At 47.5% G+C, this 23,614-nt stretch overlaps 1 protein-coding gene across 1 annotated transcript in view; it reads right to left on the minus strand.

Annotated features, from left to right (window-relative positions):
* The window catches only part of SND1 (staphylococcal nuclease and tudor domain containing 1), a 2,099,018-nt gene that overhangs the window by 1,008,617 nt on the left and 1,066,787 nt on the right, over window positions 1-23,614 (minus strand). Inside the window, exon 15 of the mRNA XM_086918876.1 lies at window positions 13,487-13,628. Within this exon, the coding sequence (XP_086775002.1) occupies window positions 13,487-13,628 (142 nt within the window). The remainder of the gene's footprint in view (window positions 1-13,486; window positions 13,629-23,614) is intronic.

Raw genomic sequence — 23,614 nt, forward strand, 5'->3', positions numbered from 1 at the left:
GGATCTAGCGACAGGTTCTGGGGACAAGAATGACAGTAGCGAGATGAGACACAAACCCCCCTTTGCCAGTAGTGCTGTCCTTTCTGTGATCACTGGTGCTACCTCAGCCCTCCAGGCCACCACTGTGCTCAAGACATGCACTTAGTTTCAGGCTTCCCCAGCAGGTGCTGCAAGAAGTGGGGAACCTACAGAATATTAGTATGGCACAGAAATATTGAATGCACATAAAGTAAAAACAAGGAGAGTTTACGCAGCAAGCCTTTTCTTCATAGTGATTACTGAAGAGAAGACACCAGCCTGCAGCAATATGAAGTATCCTGATTCTAATGGTACATAAAACAAAGTGATTGTGCTTAAATTACTGGATGCGAGGTTGAAAAGGTAAATGTCACGTTACCATATAACTCTGCATTGCGATACTAAGTTGAGCATACTGGTAAACTATATTTAACGTAAAAAAAAGCAACAGCCAAGAAACATGATGGATCCTACGGCTGGCAAAGATCAAGACCACTCCTTGGTTTCCTAATGTCAAATCTTACCTTTCTGCACACCCACATCCTTTTTCAAACCGCTAAACCCTTTAAAAAGACCACTCTGGGTCACAGCACTCAGTCACTGAGCTACCTCTAAATATCAACGCTTGAACTTCCATTGCTTCAAACATTTAATCACCCACATCTGTGACCTGAACCCCAGATTCAGCACACACTGCTATAAGAACAAAACATTGTCTACACTTTAAAGGAAGATTTGCCTTAACTCACTTCCTCACAGTTTACATTCCCCACACTTGCCTCATTAGACCTCTTTCCAGTCCTCCTCCCTATTAAACATCTATATTCAGGAAACACAAACGCAAGAAGGCCTACAGTCAAATGCAAACACAACAAGGGCATCGAAAACTCAAGAAAAGCTCTTATTAACAGGAGATACATGGATTCATTTGGAAAGGTATACACACACATCAAAAACTGGTACTAAATAAGTGAGCTTTATTTCACAGCTAGGCTGTACCTATTTCTAACCTCGGGACTATGTAACAGCTTGGCCCTGGTGGTCACGCTTTGCAGTTGGGCAACAAATTGTTAGTGGTTAGTTAGCTGCAGGTTAAAGGCCACTTTCAGAAGTTAGGGGCATGGAGCTATAAATACTTCTATTAATATAAGGGACTATCCCACAACAGAACATGTAGTACTAGACTTGCAGAAAATATCCAAATAAATTATGTTTGTCCCGTGGGAGTTATCAGGCACCAGGAACCAGTATGTATAATTCCACAGTATTTCATCTCAAACACTGAATCACCAAGTCTATGGGGGGGTCAGGGTGCGCAAGGAACACACACTTGCCTAGCATGGTAGAACACTGGACGAACTAAAATTACAAACAGCAACGCAGGAATCGTACTAATGCAACAAGAGTGGGGAATAAGAGCCTGAGCAGCGACAGGAGGAGATCTGAATGGGTCAGTAAACTGCATAACAGTATCACAGAGACAAAAAAGAACAGCAACATGAAGAACAAGCAAGAAATCAAACTAAATGAGAAAACTCAAACAGAGAACAAGGAAGACAAACACCAGAGAATAGCTTGGTTAGAAAATGTGGAGAAATTGGGACCAATGAGTTAAGTAGGGAGATGCAAAGGAATTAGAAGGAACAGAAAGTGATAACGTAACACAGCTAATATTACTCTGGAATCTAGACCTGTAGGAACGTAGACCAAACCAGAAGGGAGTACTTATGAAACACCACAATGTCAGACTGTTCAGAGTAAAAAATAAGATGGCTAACAACGAATTGTTTCTTACCTGTCGGTGTAGTTTTGCAGCTTGAAGATCTTTCTTGATTCACTATGCTGTGCATTATTCCGGGGTCTAGTGGTTGGGTCCGGAATCGTAGTCTTTTCTTTGTTTTTTGTAGTCCAGGTGGGCGTCGACGTCCCACCTTTTGGTGTCCTTCCTGTGACATCGGCACGCTTCCTGCGGAAGCTCCCACCCTTGGGCGCCATTTCGGATTCTTTTTTCTCGTTTTGTGTCCAAATCTATGGCAATGTTCAAGTAAATGATTCACCTATTTAATCTCCAAGGTGTCTGTTTCAGTCTTGTCTGTTTTTACCACCTTTCTCTCCAGCCTCATCTTTGTGGCGGAGGCGGGTGGGTTCGCTAGTGAATCCAGAAAGATCTTCAAGCTGCAAAACTACACCGACCGGTAAGAATCTATTCGTTTAGCTGTGTGAATCTTTCTGGATTCACTATGCTGTGCATAGACTTTGCAGCGGTTTGTTATATTTGTGGCGGCTGGTGGAATAGGAGCGTTGGTTGTTGAATATGTGTTAAAGCACTTTCTGTCCTACTCGTGCTTCCTTGTTAATTTGTATGTCCACACAGTAGTGCTTCGTGAACGTGTGCACTGAAGGCCATGTTGCCACCAGGCATATGTCTTGAATGAGTGTGTTAGCCAGGAATGCTATCGTAGCTCCTTTCTTCCTGGTAGAGTGGGCTCATGTCCCCTCTGCCAGTTCCTGTCCTGCTTGCTTGTGGCACAACTTTGTTGTTTGTGCAATCCATTGTGTAAATGGTTCCTTTAGTTACTGGTTTCCCCATGAAACTGTTTGCGAAGGACACAAAGAACTGCTTTGTTTTCCTGTGTCCCTTAGTTCTCTCTATGTAGTGCATGACTGCCCATCTGGCGTCCAGAGTGTGCAGTGCTCTTTCTGCGCTTGTGGCTGGTTTCTGGAAGAAACTTGGTATTTGTATTGTCTGATTGATGTGGAACCTTGACACCACCTTTGGCATAAAATGTGGGTCCGTTCTCATCACCACGCTATCATTATGTATCTGGATGTAGGGTTCTTGCAGCGTTAGCGCCTGTAGTTCTCACCCTGCGCAGCCAGGTGATTGCCACTAAGAATGCCGTTTTCATAGTTAGCATTTGTAGGGAGCCTTATGAATTGGTTCAAAAGGCTCCTTCATAAGTTCCGTCAGGACCAAATTAAGGTTCCATGCCGGTGGTGGCACGTTCTTTGGTGGTGCGATCTTTTTCGCTCCTTCCAAGAATCTCTTTACTATCTGTGATGTGAAGAAGCTCTTGCCTGTTTCTCCTCTTGTGTAAGCGACTATCGCTGCCTGGTGTACCCTTAGTGAGGATGAGCTCAGGTTTTCCTCAAGCAGGTGCGTGAGGTACTTAAGCACTGTTGAGTCCTTCTGCATCCTCTTGTGCAGCTTTTCCTTTCTGCACCATAGTGTGAACCTCTTCCACTCTGACACATAGCACTTCCGTGTGCTGGGTCTTCTTGCTTCCCGTAGTACCCTCAGGGTGCTCTCTGGTAATTTCAGATGAGCAAACTCTGTCCTCAGGAGCCATGCTACTAGGCTGAGGCTCTCTGCCTCTGGGTGCAGCACCTCTCTGTCTTGCTGGAGAGTAGGTCTTTCCGTCTCCCGAATTGTGGGGTGCACTCTGTGCCATCTCCATTATCTGTGAGTACCAGGTCTGCCTGACCCACTGCGGTGTGACCAGTATCAGAGTCGTGTTGCTGGTTCTGCACTTGTCGAGTACTTTCTGTATCAGAGGGATCGGCGGAAAAGCGTAAACAAATGTCTTCGACCAGCTTATCCATAGGGCATTCCACAGGGACCCTTCCCCTGGTTGCCTGGATGCGAAGTTTTGGCATTTTGCATTCTGGCGTGTTGCAAACAGGTCTATTGACTGTGTTCACCACTTGCCGAACAGCTTCTCTGTTTCCTGTGCATTGAGCTCCCACTCGTGGGATGCTGATGTCGGTCTGCTGAGCCAGTCTACTTCTACATTGTCCTTCCCTGGTAGATGTACGGCTAGCAGGTCTATCTTTAGTGGAATAGCACATCTCCACATTTCTTGCATTAATTTTGAAAGCGGGACTGATTGTGTCCCTCCCTGCTTGTTTATGTAGAACATCACTGTTGTGTTGTCTGTCTGGATCAACACCTTCTGGTTATACAACTTTGTCTGGAAAGCCTTTATTGTGAGGAAAACGGTCTTTAATTCTAGGTAGTTGATGTGTTTTGCCGCATCTGCTGGTGTCCACAGACCCCTCACTCTGAGTTCTTCCATGTGAGCGCCCCATTCCTTCTGGGATGAGTCTGTGGTGATGGTCACCGTTGGCGGTGTCAGAGGCTTCCCCCTTCTCATGTTCCACCATGCCATCTCTTCTTCCACTGAGTGAGTTACAACCACTAGATCTTCCCAACGACCTGTAGCTTGTGACCATAGTTCCTGTAGCCATTCTTGTAAAGGTCTCACGTGCAGCCATGTAACAACAAAAGGAGAGAGTAAGGGAATTTTTCACCAAAAGTGAATGGGGATTACTCCTGTTCCCCTGGGTAGGTATGTAGCAAACAAAGAAGGAGTATCACCATAAAGATTCATAGACTCTTACTGGGATGTGTGTTTGAAAAAAAGGAAGGAATTCTTCCTTTTATAAAAAACCCTCACTCACCAGCCTAGTGGTGACATGCTTCATCATTGGGGTCCACCCTGATGACCGAGTGCCATCAGGGTGTGCTACAACACCTGAATTACAGTGGAGCTGGTTTGTGAATGTTTGAGTGCAAAAAAGGATGTTAAAAATGATCATGCTCATACTAAAAACTGCACTACGCCTATCAGAGAAGATCATGATAGAGATACAAGTCACTGAATCCCAAATCAAGGCTAGCATCACTGGCTATAAAAAGAAATTGGATGACCTGAATAAGGAAATCAGGATACAGGGACAACTTAACTCAGCAAAAAGTCCAGAAATTTCACAAAGACCTCAAACGGTTCTCCTTTGTGAAGGAATACCCTTATTCGGACGCTGATTAGAAGGCACCTGTGTCACCTGATCCTGATTCAGATTCCTCTAGCAACACCTCGAATAGCAGCGGAGGATCCAGCACTGGTAATACCAGACAGAGGCAGAGAGAGGGACACAGGGGCCACCAACAATGGCCACTCTATAGCCAACCACCGTTTCAAGGTCCATTCAACCCACAACAGTATCCCATTTACGTTTGGCAACCACCTTTCCAACCTCACCCTTATCCTCAAAATCAATTCCGCCCTCCATCAGGGTGGACCCCAATGATGAAGCATGTCACCACTAGGTTGGTGAGTGAGGGGTTTTTATAAAAGGAAGAATTCCTTTCTTTTCTTCAAACACACATCCCATTAAGAGTCTATGAATCTTTATGGTGATACTCCTTTGTTTGCTACACTCATGTGCAGCCATACATTTGGCACTAGATGTATGCATGACACCATCATGCCCATGACTTTGCTCGCAGTCCTCACTGTCAGAGCTCGCCCCTGCTGGTAGTGTTGTGTCTTCTTTAGCAGTGCTAGCATTCTCTTCTCGCTGGGGAACACCTTGTTCTGTAAGGTGTTGATCTGTGCTCCCAGGAAGAGTTTTACTTGTTCCGGTTTCATTGAGGATTTACCCCAGTGGATGGAGAATCCTAGGCCCATCACAGTGGAGAAGTGTGGCTCAATGGTTAGAGCGGCTGACCCTGATGCAGAGGTCTCGTCCGGGACCAGGGTTTAATTACCGCCTCGGCGGCTCTTGGGCTCAATTTCCCCAGACCTGATAATTCGCTCCTCGGTGCCTATTCTAATCATTGGTCCCACTCTGCAACTCTGGGCAATAGCTTGCTTAATCTCCACAACGGCCCCCAACAACGCTAGGATGCCTGGCTTCACCTTGGGGGTGCCCAGGAGTGGGCACTTCACAGGGAAAGGCCAGGAAGGGTTCCTCAGTTGTATTCGTACAAGCGCCGAGATGCCTCATGGTGATTCGTGCGCTATACAAGTACCAATACATTACATTTTCTAGTGTGTCTGTCACTCTTTGTGCGTGCAGCTTGCACGTCTTGTATGAACTTGCTTTCACTAGCAAGTCGTCTAGGTAAGGGTATACATGTATCCCCTCCCTTCTTAGGTGTGCTGCGACTGCTGCGAGGCACTTTGTGAAGACCCTTGGCACCGATTTTAGTCTGTATGCCAGGGTTGTGAACTGGCAGTGGTCTTTGTTGATGATAAATCTGAGTAGATGCTTGTGCCCCCTGTTCATTGGGATGTGCAGGTAGGCATCCTAGAGGTCTATGGTGACCATGAAGTCTCTGCCTTGTAATTGAGGAAGTACCTCTTGTAGCGACGTCATATTGAATTTTTGCGTTCCTATGTACTTGTTTAAGAACCTCAGGTCCAGGATGGGTCCCATTGTCTGGTCTACCTTTGGTACCAGGAAGTAGGTTGAGTACACTCCCCTGTTCCTTTCTTTGTAAGGTACTGATTCGATGGCCTTTTTTTGCAGGAGTTCTTTTGCTTCCTCTTGAAGTAGTTCTAGCTCTTTCCTTGCTAGCACCCTTCTTTTCGGTTTTTTGTTCGGTGGTCTCCTTTCCCACTCTATGCAGTACTAGAACTGTATGATTTTGAGTACCCACTTGTCTGTGGTTATTTTCTTCCACTCCTGGAAGAAAAGATTTATTCTTCCTCCCACCGGTGTTACATGTTCGCAGATGTTTAGCTCATGTACCCCCTTGTTGTTGTATCCGTGCTCCACCCTGGGAGTTTTTGCATGGGTGGGCACCTGTAGCGTGACAAAGTCACTTAGAGGCGGGTTGTTGACCCCCTCTTCTATTTTGTTCACGTCCATTCCATCTCCCGCAAAAGGACTGGCCTCTTTGTTGGTACTGCCAGGGTTGTTTTTGTTGCCCTTGCTGTGTCTGGGTGTCGGACTGGTGGGACTGCTGGGACTGCTGGAACGCCTGGTGCAATGTTCTTGGTTGGTTACCTCCCCTCCAGTTAGGTCTTCGTGACGGGGTGCCCCTATTTGTCCTTCTGAATTGCAAGGCCCCCATGGATCTTGCAGTCTCGTTATCTTTCTTCAGTTGGGTGAGCTTCTCATCCACTGGAGCCCCAAACAGTGTCTCTCCATTGAACAGGGTGTTCAAGATGCTGTGTTGCACTTCCGGCTTGAAGCCTGAAATCCTGAGCCAGGCTTGCCTTTTTTCCGTGATGCCCATCATGAGTATGCTGGACGTGTCCGCCCCGTCCAAGGCAGTTTTGAGGCAAGAATTTGCCACATGTTTCCCCTCTTCCACAAGATGCGCAGCTCTTTGCTGGTGTTCTTCAGGGAGGTGTTTGAGTAACTGGCCCAGTTCGTTTAAGATCTGGTACTGGTGCCTGTTGAGCAGTGCGTTGGAATTTGCCATGCGCCAGTGCATTGCGGCATTCGGTTCGATCTTTCTCCCAGACAGGTCCATCCTTCTGCTTTCCTTGTCTGGGGGTGGCCCTGAAGTTGTTGGCACGTTAGCCCTCTTCCTTGCCATAGCTGTAATGATGGAGTGCGTCGTGACTTATCCCTGAATGTAGGGCGGGTCCTTGAAGGAATGTTTGTACTTCTTCTCCGTCCTGGGTGTGATGGCATTGCAAGTTGCAGGCTCCTTGAAAGCCTCTCTCCCCTGTGCCTTGACGTGGTCGAGCATCGGCAGGTACTGGCTCCTAGTTTGTGTTGGGAGCAGTGTTTCTAGGAGGAAATCTGCCTTCTGCTTTTCCTCGTTGAGATTTACCCCGAAGGCTGTTGCTGCGTTTCTGATGACTGTGTTGGAAACCCAAATGTCAACAGGCGGCGAGGGTCTCGAAGGATACGTGTTCACGTTATCCTCCGTACTCTCGGTGTCGAGGTCTTGCCACTCTATGTCTTGTGTATCAGCGGATGTAGAGCCCAGAATTGTCCTCTGGTCATCATCCCCCTCCTCCTCGTAGTAGGAGGCTTCTTCTTCTGGATCTTCCAGCCCCTCCGGGCTTCCAGACTGTCCTTCAACGTCGTAGTCCTCTTCCTCGGTTATCTCGAAAACCTGAGGTCTTGGGTTCGTTGGGATTAAGAAGTCCTTCATACTGGCATCGAATTATTTTTTGCGCTGCAGGATGTTCTCCATTTCGGCCTCGAGCCTTCTCTTTTTCTTTTCCATTTCAGCAGCGCGTTCGGCGTTGAATGGATCGGCCGCTCTCTTCGAGGGATTGGTCGGTGTCGAGGCGACTTTCGGCACCGAGCTGGCTTTCGGGTCTTTTAACGGCGCCGAAGTGCTCTTCGGGTCCTTTTCTATCTACGTCGAACGTTCCTTTTCGGGGATGTTTTTCGACGACTTTTTCTGTTCTCCAGCTTTCGGTACCTGGGAGTCCCTTTCTGAGGGTCCGCTGGGTCTGTATGTAGTCGCGGACGCCGAAGCTTTTGACGTCGGCGCTTTCGAGGACTTGCCCTCGTTTTTGAGAGAGTCTGGGTCAGACTGTCGAGTGTCCTTCGGGGCTTTAGGGGCCGTCGAGTCTCCTACCTTTTTAGGAGTCTTCTTATCGGTCTCTATGACCGTGTAGTCATCGTCTTCTCCGGCGACGTTGTCCTCTTCGTCTGTTGAGAGCCCCAGGTCTCGAAGGGATGGTGGCTGGCCCTTGCCCTGCATGCTGGCGTTGGCCATCCTCTGACTCGCTCTAACTCGAAGGGTTTTCGGCGTAAAGGCGGAGCAGGCGTTGCAGTCCTTGCTATTGTGGTCGACTGGTAGGCAGAGGTTGCAAACCAGGTGCTGGTCCTTCTGCGCGTACTCGTGGTGGCAGTTACAGCAGAATTTGAATGGTGTGTTTTCCATCTTCTGCTTTCAGGGGGCCCCCTGAGCGCGCATTCTCCGATGGACGTCGAAGTTCTCCTGTTTCTTCGTCGTCCCCTTCGATGGTGTAGTCTCTCGTCGTCTTTTCCAATTTTTTTTCGTCCAAAAAAGGCTTTTGGTGTCTTCTTTCTCCAAAAATGTCAGGAGCCCTCTCTGGAACGAACCAGGCCCAACCGCGGAAAAAAGAATCTGAAGATGGCGCCCAAGGGTGGGAGCTTCCGCAGGAAGCGTGCCGACGTCACAGGAAGGACACCAAAAGGTGGGACGTCGACGCCCACCTGGGCTACAAAAAAAAAAAAAACACCAACCACTAGACGCGGAATAATGCACAGCATAGTGAATCCAGAAAGATTCACGCTGCAAAACTGGGTTATTCCACAAGGACCTGAGTCTGGATGCGAAAAGCATTGCCTTCACAACGGTGTGGAAAGATACAAGCAACAACGTAGGATGTGGATGGGATGTAAACACTGCAAATCCCGGTTTTTAATAAGAGCGGAAAAAACAAAAAAGTGCCATAGGTAAATGGTGGTGGGCAAAGCCACAACACCTCTACAAAGGGGCAGCACTTACCTCGCTTTACAATAATGAAAAATCTAAACATTAGTGTTAGGTACTTCAAACACTAACTCTCAACGACTGTGCGCCGAGCCTGGAGGGTGGCCTCCCTCACACAGTCCCGGGTCTAACCAGGTACTGCCTCAGGAAGTATTCAGAGAAACAAAGTCAAATAGATGTTGGTGGAGATTCTGGCCCCAGGGTTTCAAGGGAACCTTAACAGCGCAGTGCAGAAGCTGGAGTTCCCAACTGCAGGGTATCAGAAAGGTATGTAAACCGCATGTTCTGGTTCTAGTATTCCAGTAGACACTCAGACCAGTGCATTACGGAAGGTGTAATTCTTTTATGCTGTTAATGCTTCAGAACATATATATATATATATATATATATATATATATATAACAAGACTTTTCAGAAGTCTTTGTATCCACAGCTGGTAGATGGAGCGCTTCAGGGTCTAGGTAATAGATACTATCAACCTTCTGAGACATATCACATTACATGTGAAAACTGGTTTCCGAAGATTGTACCCAAAGCAGACAGGCAACAGTGTTTATTACGCAATTGGAATACCCAGCAGGCATTTTTTTCTCAATTTTTTTTAATGATCATAACAATAGTCACACCTTTCGGTCCGCACTATATATAGCAATGAGATATATTGTGTTTAAACTGCAGCCTCTGTCTACAAAAACATTAGTCATTATTGTTCTTGTTGAGATTCTGAACATTGGCACAGAAAGCAAAGCCTTGTATGAATCAGTCAGTACAAACAGGATGGCAAGACCGACCCTATGAAATAACTACATGGTGTAACGAGGTAGCATACTGCTAAGAAGCTACTCATCCCCAATGCTGTTGAGCTACGCATGTCCCCTGCTCAGCTTCCTGAATACCTGATTGTAGGTATTAATCAGCTTATGTATAGTTTTGTTGGCACTGGGGCTACATAGGTGTAAGTCAGCGAGCCATAAAATATTACTTGTATTCACATTCTCATACTGTGCCTCCAAATAATACTAAATAAAACAAATATTCATAGCAGGGGAGCGCCCCATGTCTTTTTCTAAAGCAATCTTTCAAATGACAAAGAAACAGCAAGGGGCGTATTTATCAATCCACCACCACAGCCGCAAGAAGTACATTGTTAAATGCCAATGTTATTCTACAATGAAAAAAAATAAGCAACAAAAGAGGCTAAGTTAAATGAAAAGTACATAATGAGTGCTGGTCTGAGAGCTCATTCACTGTTATCACTCCTCACCCGCCACAGACAGTACTTTTTATGCAGTATGTACTTCTTTGCACCTAACTGCTATAGTGAGTGTATTCATTTCATGTCTCGTACTGTTCCAAATATTTTGCTTCTTAAAAATGAAAAGCATTTTTTACTTTTTGCATGAGATCCCACAGAAGTCAACAATATAAAAATCCAATATTAAATCACGCTTTTGCAGAATCTTGAGTGGTCTCCACAGTACATTAGAAAGAGATATTGGGCATTCCAAACTATTACAACGCACACAACGTAATACCCATTAACTAAAGCATGAAATACTTATGATTTTGATAATCTCTTGCATTTGAAAGGACCAAAGCATGTCAAAGCCGTTTTGCACATGTTTTCAGGTCATTCAAAGCATGACAGCATCATCATTCGTTACAAAAAGTGCAAAATAGTGATAAACCCCCAAAGTACAAGCTGTGATCCCTTGTATACTAAAAAGTCACATATTTCCTAATTCCATTTATCATCTGTGGGAAGGTGTCCTTAAGGAAAATCAAAATAGCTTAATAATTCACCTAAACTAAAGAAACATTTAAGAACAAGCAAAGCCAATAGGTCTCACTTATGCAAGAGTTATTGGCTTTGCCAATGTGTTTTTAGCCAGGTTGTACACCAGCATGGTTGCTGTTCAGCAAAGCTAAAAGTTAGCGACATAGAGGTAAGTGGTGTAGCGTGTCGTAGAGGGGGGAATGGTGAAGAGTGGAGTAGGGTGGTGAAGAGTGGAGTAGGGTGTTGTAGAGTGGAGTGACACACAGAATACGTTTATTGTTCAGTTAAATAAAACCACAACCACACAGTGTTGTGACCTGGAGTGGCACAGAGTGGAGTAGAGTAGAAAGGACTGGTGTAGAGTGCATTGGCATAGAGTGTTGCAGAGTGCAGTAGCATAGAGGGCAGTAGCACAGATATCAGAGGCATACACTGCAATATCTTAGATTAGAGTGTTGCATAGTAGAGTGCAGTGGAGTATCGGTGCAGCGTAGGGTTACACAATTTAGTGGCGTAAAGTGGTGCAGAGTAGAGGGGCATAGTTTGGTGCAGAGTAGTAATTAGTGGCGCAGAGAGGAGTGGTGCAGTGGCATAGAGAGGAGTGGTTCAGTGGCATAGAGAGGAGTGGTGGAGTGGTGCAGTGGCGTAGGGAGGAGTGATGCAGAGTGCAGTGGCTTTGAGAGGAGTGATGCAGAGTGCAGTGGCTTTGAGATGAGTGATGCAGAGTACAGTGGCATAGAGAAGAGTGATGCAGAGTGCAGTGGCAGAGAGGAGTGATGCAGAGTACAGTGGCATAGAGAGGAGTGATGCAGAGTGCAGTGGCATAGAGAGGAGTGATGCAGCAGTGCATAGTAAATTGGCATAGATTACAGTGTTGCAGTTTACAGTGCCGTAGAGTGCAGTGGCATAGAATGCAGTGGTGCAGAGTGGCATAGTGTGTGTGTGCAGCAGCACAGAATTCAGCAGCATACAAAAAAGTGGTGCATATTAGACTGTAGAGTCACAGAGTGTAGAGGTGAAGAGTGGAGTGGCAGAGAGTGGAGTGGCATAGAGGGAATGGCATAGAGGGAATAAGGAGTGCAGTGATGCAAAGTAGCGTAGAGTGCATTGGCATAGAGCGTAGTAGTGCAGAGTAGTGTGGTGGAGAGTTCAGTGGCGGAGAGTGCAGTATTGCAGAGTGCTGTAGAGTAAATTGGCATAGAGTACAGTGGTGCACCTTAGAGTGGTGTGGAGTGCCGTGCGGTGGAGTGGCGCAGAGTGGAGTAGTGCAAAGTGAAGTGGCACAGATCAAATTGTTTCAGACTAGAGTGGAGTGTTATTAAATAGAGTAGAGCATTATTAAATAGTGTGTAAAGGTGTAGAGTAAAGCGGTGTAAAGTGTGGTGGCATAGAATGTGGTGGTGCAGAGATTAAAATGCGTACAGAGGATTGCAGGGGCATAAAGTTCAGAGTTAAAGAGTAAAGGGCATGGGCATAGAGTGTGATGGCATAGAGTGCAAAGGAATAGAGTGCAGTGTTTCAGAGTAGTGTAGAGTGGAGTAGTGCAGAGTAGATTGGAGTGGCCTAGACTGGAGTGGTGTGGTGTAGTGTGCTTTGGCATACAGTGGAGCAGAGTGTAGTGGTGTGGAGTGGTGCAGAGTGAAGTGGCATAGAGTGGAGTATGCATGGTGTGGTAGCGCACTTCTATTACAGACAACACATTCTCAACTTAAATGATCATTACATTTGCCCAGACAGTTTTACTAATAAAAGTATACATTGCACAAACAATAATGTGTGGAAAATGACATCATGTAATGTAATGATTTCTTTTGATCATATTAAAGTATTTTTTTAACACACTTCGGAATTAAAAAATGTTTTTCAGTTGTAAGTTAATTCTGATATATCTCGAAATACTTGCACAGTTCGTTTGAATGGTGTGTGCTATAAAACACCCTCTCCTACCTCCAGTATTAAAACAAGATCATATAAATCCCCTCACTTCGAAATACAAAGAAGAAAAATAAAAAAACAAGCTCCCTCAGAAGACAGAGCCTGACATTTGACTACTTCTTTTGAATGCACAGCAAATGTGACATGATAAATAAGAACACGATTTACAGACTTGTTCACAGAAAGGAGAACTTGTGGAGGAATACAAGGGGATTTGGTGGGAAAGGGCTTTGCTCCTTGGGAGGGACAAACTCACCTGTGACAGCCTACAACAAAAAGCCAGCAAACAAAAAGCCAGAAAATGTAAATTACAAACCCCAAAGCCAATGGGAAGCAACAGGCAGAATGCATTCCCATAGAAGCGTTCTCAATGTCCCTAATATGTCGACCTAACAAGCAGGGCAAGTCATTTTAGCTTCTTACGGTATAAAATAGAAACAGTAGGCAACCGTTTCAGCTGATTACAAGCAATAACCGGGGAAAAATGTCAAAGAGCTAGGTCTGGCCAGCAGACGACAGAAGCAGCTCACACTCACCAGCTAGCAGGAAGGTGATGAGGCACGTCTCCTTTGGCATGTACAGTTTGAGCCTGGATCCGCTAAACACATACTCTACCACAGCTTCTGAACGGCCAGCTCGCTGCAAGAATGGCAAAAACTGCTTGGCTTTTTGAGTGTCCTGGAGAATAACAAAACGGGGAGAAAAGAGCAGTCAAAAATGGGCACTGAAACTGGCAATTATTATGTTGGTCTGTGTTTCAAAAATCATTGACTTAAGAATGAAAAGTACAGTTAAACAAGGAAGTGTTTCAAAAGCAGAGATGTGTAGGTTAAACACGGCATCATATCTGGTACCACTTAAAACGGGCTAGGACTGGATTATCTATTAATGTGCACAACCAATTAAGTTAAATCTTTTTTCAAGTAACTCAATTTCTGGAAAAGGTAGGAGATCGCTTTTGGAGACTGAAACCAAACTCGAGAGTTAAGTCAATCAGTCATGGCCAAGTTACAGCGGGACTTGGGAGGAGCTAAATGTAAAAGAGCATTCAACAAATCGTTTAGCATAAGTCAACCAATAGGGATGCCTTAGGATGGAGCTGGAAACGACAACACTTCGGAAGTGAGCTGGCCAACTTTCAGGAAGAGAGGTGCCTGGAATCACACGGTGCAGTTTACAAGTGCACCCAAGGAATTCTTCGGAGGGCAAAGTGGTGAGGACAGGAGTGGATTTCAATGGTTCTTCTCCTTCGTGGACATCTGAGCCTTTCTGATTGCAGGTGGTGCAATCAAAGAGCATGATAAGTTTCAGAGCCATGACCATGGTTTGCGGCTGGAAAATTGCTCCAATCACAATTGCTTCATCTTTCAAAACATAGCCAAAGTGAAATTGCATACAGCTACAACAAAACAAAGCACAATACAAGCTGAGATGCAGCTTTGAATCAACTCGTTTCACTTGATCCTGTCTGTAAACTTCAATGAATGTGTGGGAACGCGAGCAGGGCAGCTTTATAAGCCATCTGCTCGGAGAATGGCTCCACTTCAGAGCACTGAGTACTGTGGACGTGTGCCTAAGCTCTCCTCGGCTCACTCGATCCAAAGGCCAATAAATCTTAGCTGAGCTGAATTCATTATTGCATTGCTTCCTCTCAGACAAGCCACTGGGTATTAAAAATTAATGCACATTAAGTGGATAAGAATTTAACAAGCCATCGCCTGTTTGGAATTTTCATTGTGTGAAATTTGTGTTATGACAATATTTTGTTCCGCATGGCCACGATTGCTGAAAACGCCAACGTGCTGCGATAAGACCCAAGTATAAATCACAGCAGCGCTACGAGCGTGTCAAAGAAAGGACCCCATCACAGCCACAAGCACCGCTGCGGTTCTCGCAAGCACACTACAAGCCAGCCGACATCCACCTCCGGTTGTCCAAAAACCCTCTGGTGACCCAACGTACACACAGGTCCCCCGACACTATCCAGCATACCAAAAGTAATAGCCAACGTACGTCTGTTCTAGTTATCAACGGCAGCTTGCTACCAAACATACAACAAAACCTAGAGTCAGCACATTCAGAGAGAAAAAGAGAGAAAAAAACTTCCGAAAGAAACACATGAGCCTCTTGCTTCCGATTCAACCACTGCACCCAGCAGAAATGCGTTCAATAGATAGATACATTTTTTTGAAACATTGTATTTTTTTGTTTAAGAGCTGCAGTTTTTACAACTCTTCACAGAGACCCTTTTCTAGGCACATCTACACCCGACTAAATAAGCTAAAATGACACTTTTTCTAACCACTTGAGGGGAACAAGCCGTTTCTTATTTCTTTAACTAAATTACCAGTGGAGCAGGGCAGCTGTTTTGTTGTATAATGTAACACTCTAGCAGGCTTGCAGTCTACAACATCACCACTTACCACTGTGGCAATCTTGTTTTCTATTCATTGAAAGCATACATCAAATGCAGCAGGGCAGCGGTTTTACATTTTAGATCGCAATATTTCATTGCAAGTAGTACAGCAGTACTGCACTGTGCTGAATCCAGATCAGAGAGATCACTGCAGCAAGGTAGAAGCCTTGTTTTCGATCCCAAAAAAGTAACACTTCAGCAGGTTACAGGTCTTTTATACTATCCAGAGCACAACTTTCCACTGTAGCAGGAAAGCAATTTTGAATTCTATTCACATACAAATGTATCACTGCAACAGCAGGCTAGCTGGTGTCATTCTAGATCAATCATAACTGCAGCAGGGTAGTTTTTTTTTACATTCTGTGAAATCGCAATTTATCACTGCAGCAAACTGGTCTTCTATTCATTCAAAACACAAATTACGACTCCATGAAATAAGCACTTTTACATTATCACGAGACCCCATGTCATCAAAGTGGAAGATCGCAGAACTGTATTGTAGCCAGATCACAACCTACCACTGCTTAAGGTCAGACATATTATACTGCAGCTCGCTCACAACCTATCATTGTTAAAGGCAAGTTGTCTTGTGCTGTAGCCAGGCCATAGACTATGAGTGCAGAAGAATATTGTAGCCACATACAACCTATCACGGCAGCACGTTAACAGTACTGTAGCAAGATCACACAACCTATTATTGCAGACAGGTAGCAGTATTTGCAGCCATGACTGCATAAGACTTGCTGACTTGAGTACAACCCATCACTGTAGCAGGACAGGCCAATATTTTAATTAGCGCATGACTAACCCCTACAGCAGGGAAGAGGTCTACTATTTTAGTCAAGATTGGCAAAACTGAAGATTGTCCAAGCTACAAAAACACATTTCTGTTTGGGATATGACAATTGTAGTAAATGGTTTACGTCCGATTGTTCACACGTGCAAGGTTTAAAACATGTTTTGGCTAAGTATTGACTATGGGAGCTGCGACCACAACCTTAATCAGCCATCCGAGACATTTAAATAGTGGATTGGATACATTAGATATATTTGCAAAGGCAAGCACTTAACACTGAAACGAATACCACGAAATGTATCCAGTGTAAAAGAGTTCCAATAGCACACCCACTCAACATTCACATTGTCCAACCATTGTCTATGGATGCCCAAATACAACCAACCACAACATAGGAAAAAAAGGAAAACTTTGCGGTGACTGATGTAGCCAGCACAAGAAAAATGGCTGCCATTCTTTGCTAAGAAGGACGAGAATTACAATTGCATGTTCCTCCGAATTGAAAATGTAAAAAGCCACGAACATACAGCTAGTCTTGAGTACTGCTTGAGAAAAGCAGTAGAGAGAGCAGTCCCACCTGGGTGCACAAGAAAGATCTCAAACGAAATGTGTCAGTGAAGTATACGAAGGCTTTGGTGTTGGCACCCTTCTTGAAACTGGATTCTGGAGCCCTGATGCAAAGGTAAACACGGTAGTAGCACAGCGATTATTGTGCCAGAGTGAGGGCAGATGCAAGCACTGTGCGCACCAAAGGAATTTTATGTAGTTAAGAAAATCGGTGATCCATTAGTAGTTCCTGTTAAACAGGAAACGTTAGGTATACGATGTCCCGTGTGGTTTTCTATTCTAAAGGAAGGCACTGGGAGAGGTGGGGCACGTAAGGAATCCTTGGACTACAGGCAGGTCCAGTTAATGCTGAATTACTGGAAGTTGATGGAAGATGTATGCATATCTAATAAGCTGGTGATACCCAACAGTACATTTGATTAATTTGTGTGCTTTTTGTAGGGGTGACTGGGGACCGGTTCAGTGGGGGCAACTGAAGCTACATTCATCAGAAAGCACCCACCTGCACTCTCAATGTCACCCACAGTGTAACACATGACAAGTTTTCAGTGAAAGGTGAAGCACTTATATGAAGTGGGTAGTAGCAGAGCTCAAAAACGTAAAGGTCAAACACACCAGAATGACAATGTACGAGACCAGGAAGTGAACCTTGGCCCTCCAGCAAACAAATCTCCAAAAGCAGCTTCTTATTACAAGTCTCATTCGACTTGCAATCTATGTAGCTGACAAAAAACATATTGGTTCTGTCTCACCGAAAGATAACGCTTCTCAGGAAGTCATACATCAGCTAAGTAGCTCCTTAGGAGTTTTTTTTTAACATTTTTGCCAGAGCTCCAAACACGCCAATGCAATAGCTCACTGGGCTCCACAACGTGCAGCAGTCACTGCGGATTATCAGTGATTTAAAACCAGATACTGATATAGGTCAGTCTAAGCGAGGCTGTGGGACGGGAGTCCACCTTCTAGTCCGCAGATTGTAAGCATCAAGTAAAGGAAAGGCCTAGGCCATCAGTACTTTCCAAGGCACAATGAGAGATGTGGAACTAAAGTGACAACCCACCCCACCCCCTTCAGACCCTGCATAGTCAGGGCGAAAATGCACATATAACAGGAGGCCAGCAACTACTCCATTACTGCCTCTCACTACCTCCTTCTGGGCCTGCTATTCAATGTCTCAAGTTAATTCTAATCCTTCAGCTGGAACGAAGCATGTTCAGAACTGTTTCTTCAATACACCCAAACTCTGCTTTAAACATGCAGCAGGGTGATTTTGGGTCTCCTCAATGGAGCCACAATACAGCTACAGTCAGGCCTGGAATAAAAGAGGCAGGCACTGAAAACATGCATGGGATGGACACGTGCATAACTGGCTCACACGTACAATTTACATTTAGTCTTATATGCTTCAACATAGACACATAAACTAGTGGTCACTGACTAGCTATGTAACGGTAATACATCAGGATGTAAGAGGAAAAAGATCCTCCATTAGTAATAACTAAGGTCACATTCTCTTCCATCGCTTTCAGTTCATCTGTGCCTTTTGGCAAAGACATGCCCATGTGAAAATCAGTATTGGCTACGTCCATAGGGGAATACTTACGAACCAAATTTCCTATGAATTGGAAAACATCTGTTGGACCTGATCAGTGAGGTGCAGGCCCTGCACAAGTTACTACTTGTGTAACAATATGTTAGAGACATTAGTTAGTGATAGATTCCTTACCTTAGAATATCCCCAGGCGTCAGACTGGATCCGGAATTTTTTTCGTAAGCAGTGCCCCTGTGCATCGGTAGGTGGCGTCATGCAGGGGCTGCATCCATCCCTGGCATCGTAAACGCCGAGATGAAGTCACGGAGACTACTTAGGCCCCACCCATGCGCGCTGACGTCAGTTCTGTAGACTACTTTCCGTGCCAGAAACGCAGAGCCATGCAAGAAACTGACCACTGGTGCCATGAAACCAGGGCCCTGAAAGGGATGACCTTAACCCTAGAAATCAGTTCGCAGAACGGGGAGGATGGGTGGGGCGGTAAGGAATCCATCACTAGCTAATGTCTCTTACAGATATATTGTTACACAAGTAGTAACTTGTGCATCTGAAAGAAACATTAGTGATAGATTCCTTAGCCTAGAATAGATACCCCAGCAATAGCAGCCCCGTGGTGGGTCTGCAAACAAGATTATACCAGAAAGTCACGGAGAACAGAACGGCCAAAGAAGCAGCCTCCCTGGACTGGACTATCAAGGCAATAATGCTAGGTAAACGTGTGCAGCGAGGCCCACGTAGCTGCCTGACAAATGTCCTGCAAGGGAACGCCGATCTCAAGGCAGTAGTGGCTGCCGATGCGCTGATAATGGGCACGCAGCCCAACGTGGCTCCTTCTTGGCCAACGAGTAACATGTTTTGAACCACAGAACAACCGAACAAAGGATGGTCAGTTTGTGCACAGCCCAACCTTTTTTGGCACCCACGTAGCCAACAAAGTTTGTCATACACGTGGAACTATTGTGTGCGCGCTTCAGATAGAACGAGAGTGCACGTTTTGGGTCTAGACGGTGGAGCCTCTCTTCTTCTTTTGAAGGATGTAGAGGTGGAAAGAAGGTGGGCAAAGTGATGGTCTGCCTGATGTGGAAGGGTGTGACAACCTTTGGCAGGACAGAAGGACAGGTCCTTAACACCACCTTGTACGGATGAACAGAAATGAAAGGAGGTTTGGAAGAAAGAGCCTGGAGCTCACTCACTTTTATGGCAGAGGTGATAGCTACCTGGAAAGCCGTCTTGAGAGTGAGAAGACGCAAAGGACAGTTATGACGGGGGTCCAAGGGAGCGCACATCAGATATGTTAAGACACGGTTTCAGTCCCAGTGAGGCATTATGAACGGTTCGGGAGGAAATGTGGGCGTAATGCCTTTCAGGAAACAACCGGGGACTTAAAAAGAGAAGGCTGATCTGGAAGCTGTAGAAAGGCGGAGATGGCCGAAAGATCACCTCTGCTGGGCCAAAGAAAGAAGGAACAGAAGGACGTCGGAAAGTGGGGCTGAAAGGGGATCCACAGCCTTAGCAGAGCACCATGCAACAAACTTGTTCCATCTGCAGGCATATACCGTTTTAGTTGAGGGAAGCCTGGCTGCCAGAATGACAGACTTCGGGAGGAAGATCGAAAGCCGTCAACTGTCGCCGCTCAATCCCCACTCATGGAAGTGGAGGATGGACAGGTTTGGGTGGAGGACCTTCCCCCTGCTGCTGCGCCAGAAGATCCTCCCGAAGAGGCAGTCGGATCGGGCGATCGATCGTCATATTGAGTAGCTTGGGATACCAGTATATTCGTGCCCAATCCGGAGTTACAAGGATGACTTGGGCCCGGTCAGCACTCTGGGCAGAAGTGGTATAGGCGTACAACAGACCACAGTTCCACTCACGACGAAAACCGTCACAGAGAGAGTGCCGCCTTGGAAATTCGAACGCGCTGAACTGATGACACTGCGCCTTCTCTTCGGTGGTGAATAGATCTAACCAAGGCTCTCCCCACTGCAGAAAGAGACCTTGCGCCACGTACATGTTCAGACGCCATTCGTGATCCATCAAGCATCGGCGGCTGTGTTCGTCCGCCCTGGCGTTCAGAGAACCTGCCAGGTGTTGAACCACCAAGGTAATACCTTGATGTTCCAGCCATATCCAGAGGCGCAGAGCCTCCAGACATAGGGTCCACGACCCCACCCTGCCCGTTGCAATACCACATGGCGGTGGTGTTGTCCGTGAATACCTGCACAACACTTCCCCGGACAGAGGGAAGGAATGCCTTCAATGCAAGTCGGATCGCCCGAAGCTCCAAAAGGTTGATATGGAGCTGGAACTCCTTCGGACACCAGAGGACTCTGATCTCTGCCTCTCCCAAGTGGCCGCCCCACCCCAGTAGGGACGCATCCCTCTCCACTATGTGCTCCGGTTGGGGAAGGGATGGCTATCTGCCATTGACCCAATCGCGATTTGTGAGCCATCACTGCAATTGTTGTGCAGTGCCCTCCGAGATCTGGACATGATCGTACAGGTTGCCCTGATCCTGTGCCCACCGGAACTTCAGGTCCCACTCCAGAACCCGCATATGCCACCTGGCATGTTGCACTAGCAGGATGCAGGAAGCCATTAGGCCCAGGAGCTGGAGGGTCATCCTGACAAACCCGGGATAGAGGCTGAATGTTCGGAATCATAGCCGGAATATCCCAGACTCGCTGCTCAGGAGGATAAACCCGAACCTGCGTCAAATCCAGAACCGCTCCGATGAAGCGGAGCTTCTGAGAGGGACTCCGGTACGACTTCAGTACGTTGATGGAGAACCCCAGCAAATGCAGGAGGTCGGCCGTAGTCTTAAGGTGGGCGACGACTGCCTGGGGCGAGCTCGCCTTAACAACCAGTCGTCGAGGTAGGGGAAGACTGACACCCCTGACCTGCGCAGGTGAGCTGCGACCACGGTCATCACTTTCGTGAACACCAAAGGGGCGCTGGTAAGGCCGAAGGGAAGCACGGCAAACTGAAAATGTTCCTGGCCTATTGTGGACCGCAGGTAACACCGGTGGGCTGGCAGTACGGAGATGTGAAAATATGAGTCCTGCAAGTCCAACGCTACCATCCATTCTCCTGGGTCGAGGGCAGCCAAGACCTGAGCCAACATCTTGAACTTCTCCTTCCGGAGGAAGAGATTGACGTTCCTGGGGTCCAAGTAGGGGGGCAAGCCCCCTTTGTCCTTCTTGGGCACCAGAAAGTAGTGGGAACAACCCCCACGTCCTACTTCTGGCCCAGGGACGCGCTCGATGGCCCTCTTCGCAAAGAGGGCCATGACTTCCTGTTGGAGAAGCGCGAAGTGATCCCCCGACATGCGGTAGGACTGAGGTGGCATGGCTGGGGGGTAGACTCGAAGGGGAGGGAGTAACCCCTCCGGACAAGTTGCAGCACCCACCGGTCGGAAGTGACAGAACGCCAGTGGGGGAGGTGATGTTGAATCCTGCCGCCCACTGACGTGAGGTGCACCCCAAAGCTCAGGCTAGGAAGGCTTTGAGGCGGATGCTCCGGGAACGGAGGTGGACTGACCCACACGCTGGCCCCCTGTGCAGCCACAGCAACCTCCACAGCCGCAATGAGTTTGGTTCTGCGCAGGCTTTGACTGAACGAGCGGGCAGGGGCGCCCCTTCGTTGGCCACGAAAGGTAGTTGTGGCCGGGCGTTTGGTGGAGAGACCCAAGGACTTGGCCGTAGCCCGAGAGTCCTTGAAACGCTCCAGCGCACTGTCTGCCTCATCGCCAAACGGGAGAGTGCCATCAAAAGGCATGTCCATGAGCAAGCTCTGGACGTCCCCCGAAAACCCAGTGGACCGCAGCCAGGCATGGCGACGGAGGGCCTCTGTTGTGGAGATCGTTCTCCCTAAAGAATCCACGAATGGAACATTTCGCTGTATCCTCCCCCTCCGCAACACCCTGGGAAAGTACAGCCCGAACCTCTTCCGGGCACTGGGACAGTGTCTGTGCCACTGTGTCCCACACAGCGTGAGTAACGGCCCAAGAGGCACACAGTGTTGACTGAACGCAGCCCCAAGCTGGCAGAGGAAATAACTTCTTGCCAAACTGCTCCATCTTTTTCGATTTCTTACCCGGCGGGGCGGTAGGGAACACACTTTGGGAAATGGAGGCCTGAATGACCAGGCTCTCCTGAGTCGGATGATTAGTCAAAAAGGCCGGGTCACCCGGTGCTGGGCGATGACGCCTGCCCAAGTTCTTATCCAATGGAAACCCTGTGGTTTCATTGGATAGGAACGTGGCCTGTGTAAGAACGTGGCCTGTGGCTGGCCTAGACCAGGTGCCCATCAAAACATCCGTCAAGGCATCATTAACCGGGAGCAGAGGTTCCATAGAACTTGCCGCCGGCTGAAGCACCTCAGTAAGGAGGTTGGTCTTGTGAGTGACAGTAGGCAGATGAAGGGCCTCAGCTGCTCTACGGAGCACCACAGTATATGTGGCGCCCTGCTCCATGACAGCGGGAGGAGACCTAAATCCAGGCTCGGAGGAGAGGTGAAGGCCACCTGCATCCTCCAAGTCCTCCCCCCACTCATGTTCAGACTCCCACTGCTGTGCAAGAGGGTCCTCTGACCCCTCCCAGTCATCCCCCTGCTCCACAGCCCGCGGCACAGGCGGCAGTGGTGGGGGAGGCACAGGGGAAAACCAATGGTTCAGTGGCGCCGGGCACAGCTCCGATCCAGCTCCATGTCCCAATTAGGGTCCCAAGCTGGAGCAAAATTGCACAGAAATTCCGGCAAGGGCGGAGTTGGGACGAACCCATGGCAAGGCCGGGAACTGAGCCGCAGGGGGGCGCCAGAGCCATCAGCGGAGGACCTTGTGGCGCCGGGGCCGGAGCTGCTGACGGCGGTGGCAAGAAAGGGCCCTCAATAGGGACTGCGGGCCCGAAGGCACGCCGGCAGGAGCCCTAGGCCTGAAAAGGCGGTCCATGGCGGCAAGAAACTCTTGCACCTGGGCCGGAGTTGCCAACGGACCCGGATAGGGTGGGTAGGCCGCGGGGAAGGACCCCTAGCCCCATCGTCCAGAGACTGACGGGGGATGTCGGAAAACAAACACGCTTCTACGACTTTGTGTCGTCGCTTACCCAATTCCGAGGGCGAAGACTTTGACCCCGATGAGCGATGATGATGGCTCCGCAGTCAGTCCCTTGAGCGACCCCTAACGGCACGAAGATGAATACCTGGCCTCCTGCAGCTTTTGGTACCGCTCCCGCAAAGCCTTCGGAGCCAAGGCCAGACAGTTGAAACATGACCGGGAGTCATGGTCGCGCTCCAGACAGAAGCCATGGGGTCGGCCACTGACATCATGCAGCTATAGG

The sequence above is a fragment of the Lissotriton vulgaris genome, chromosome 1_1 (genome assembly GCF_964263255.1).
Source record: "Lissotriton vulgaris chromosome 1_1, aLisVul1.2, whole genome shotgun sequence".
Classification (NCBI taxonomy): domain Eukaryota; kingdom Metazoa; phylum Chordata; class Amphibia; order Caudata; family Salamandridae; genus Lissotriton; species Lissotriton vulgaris.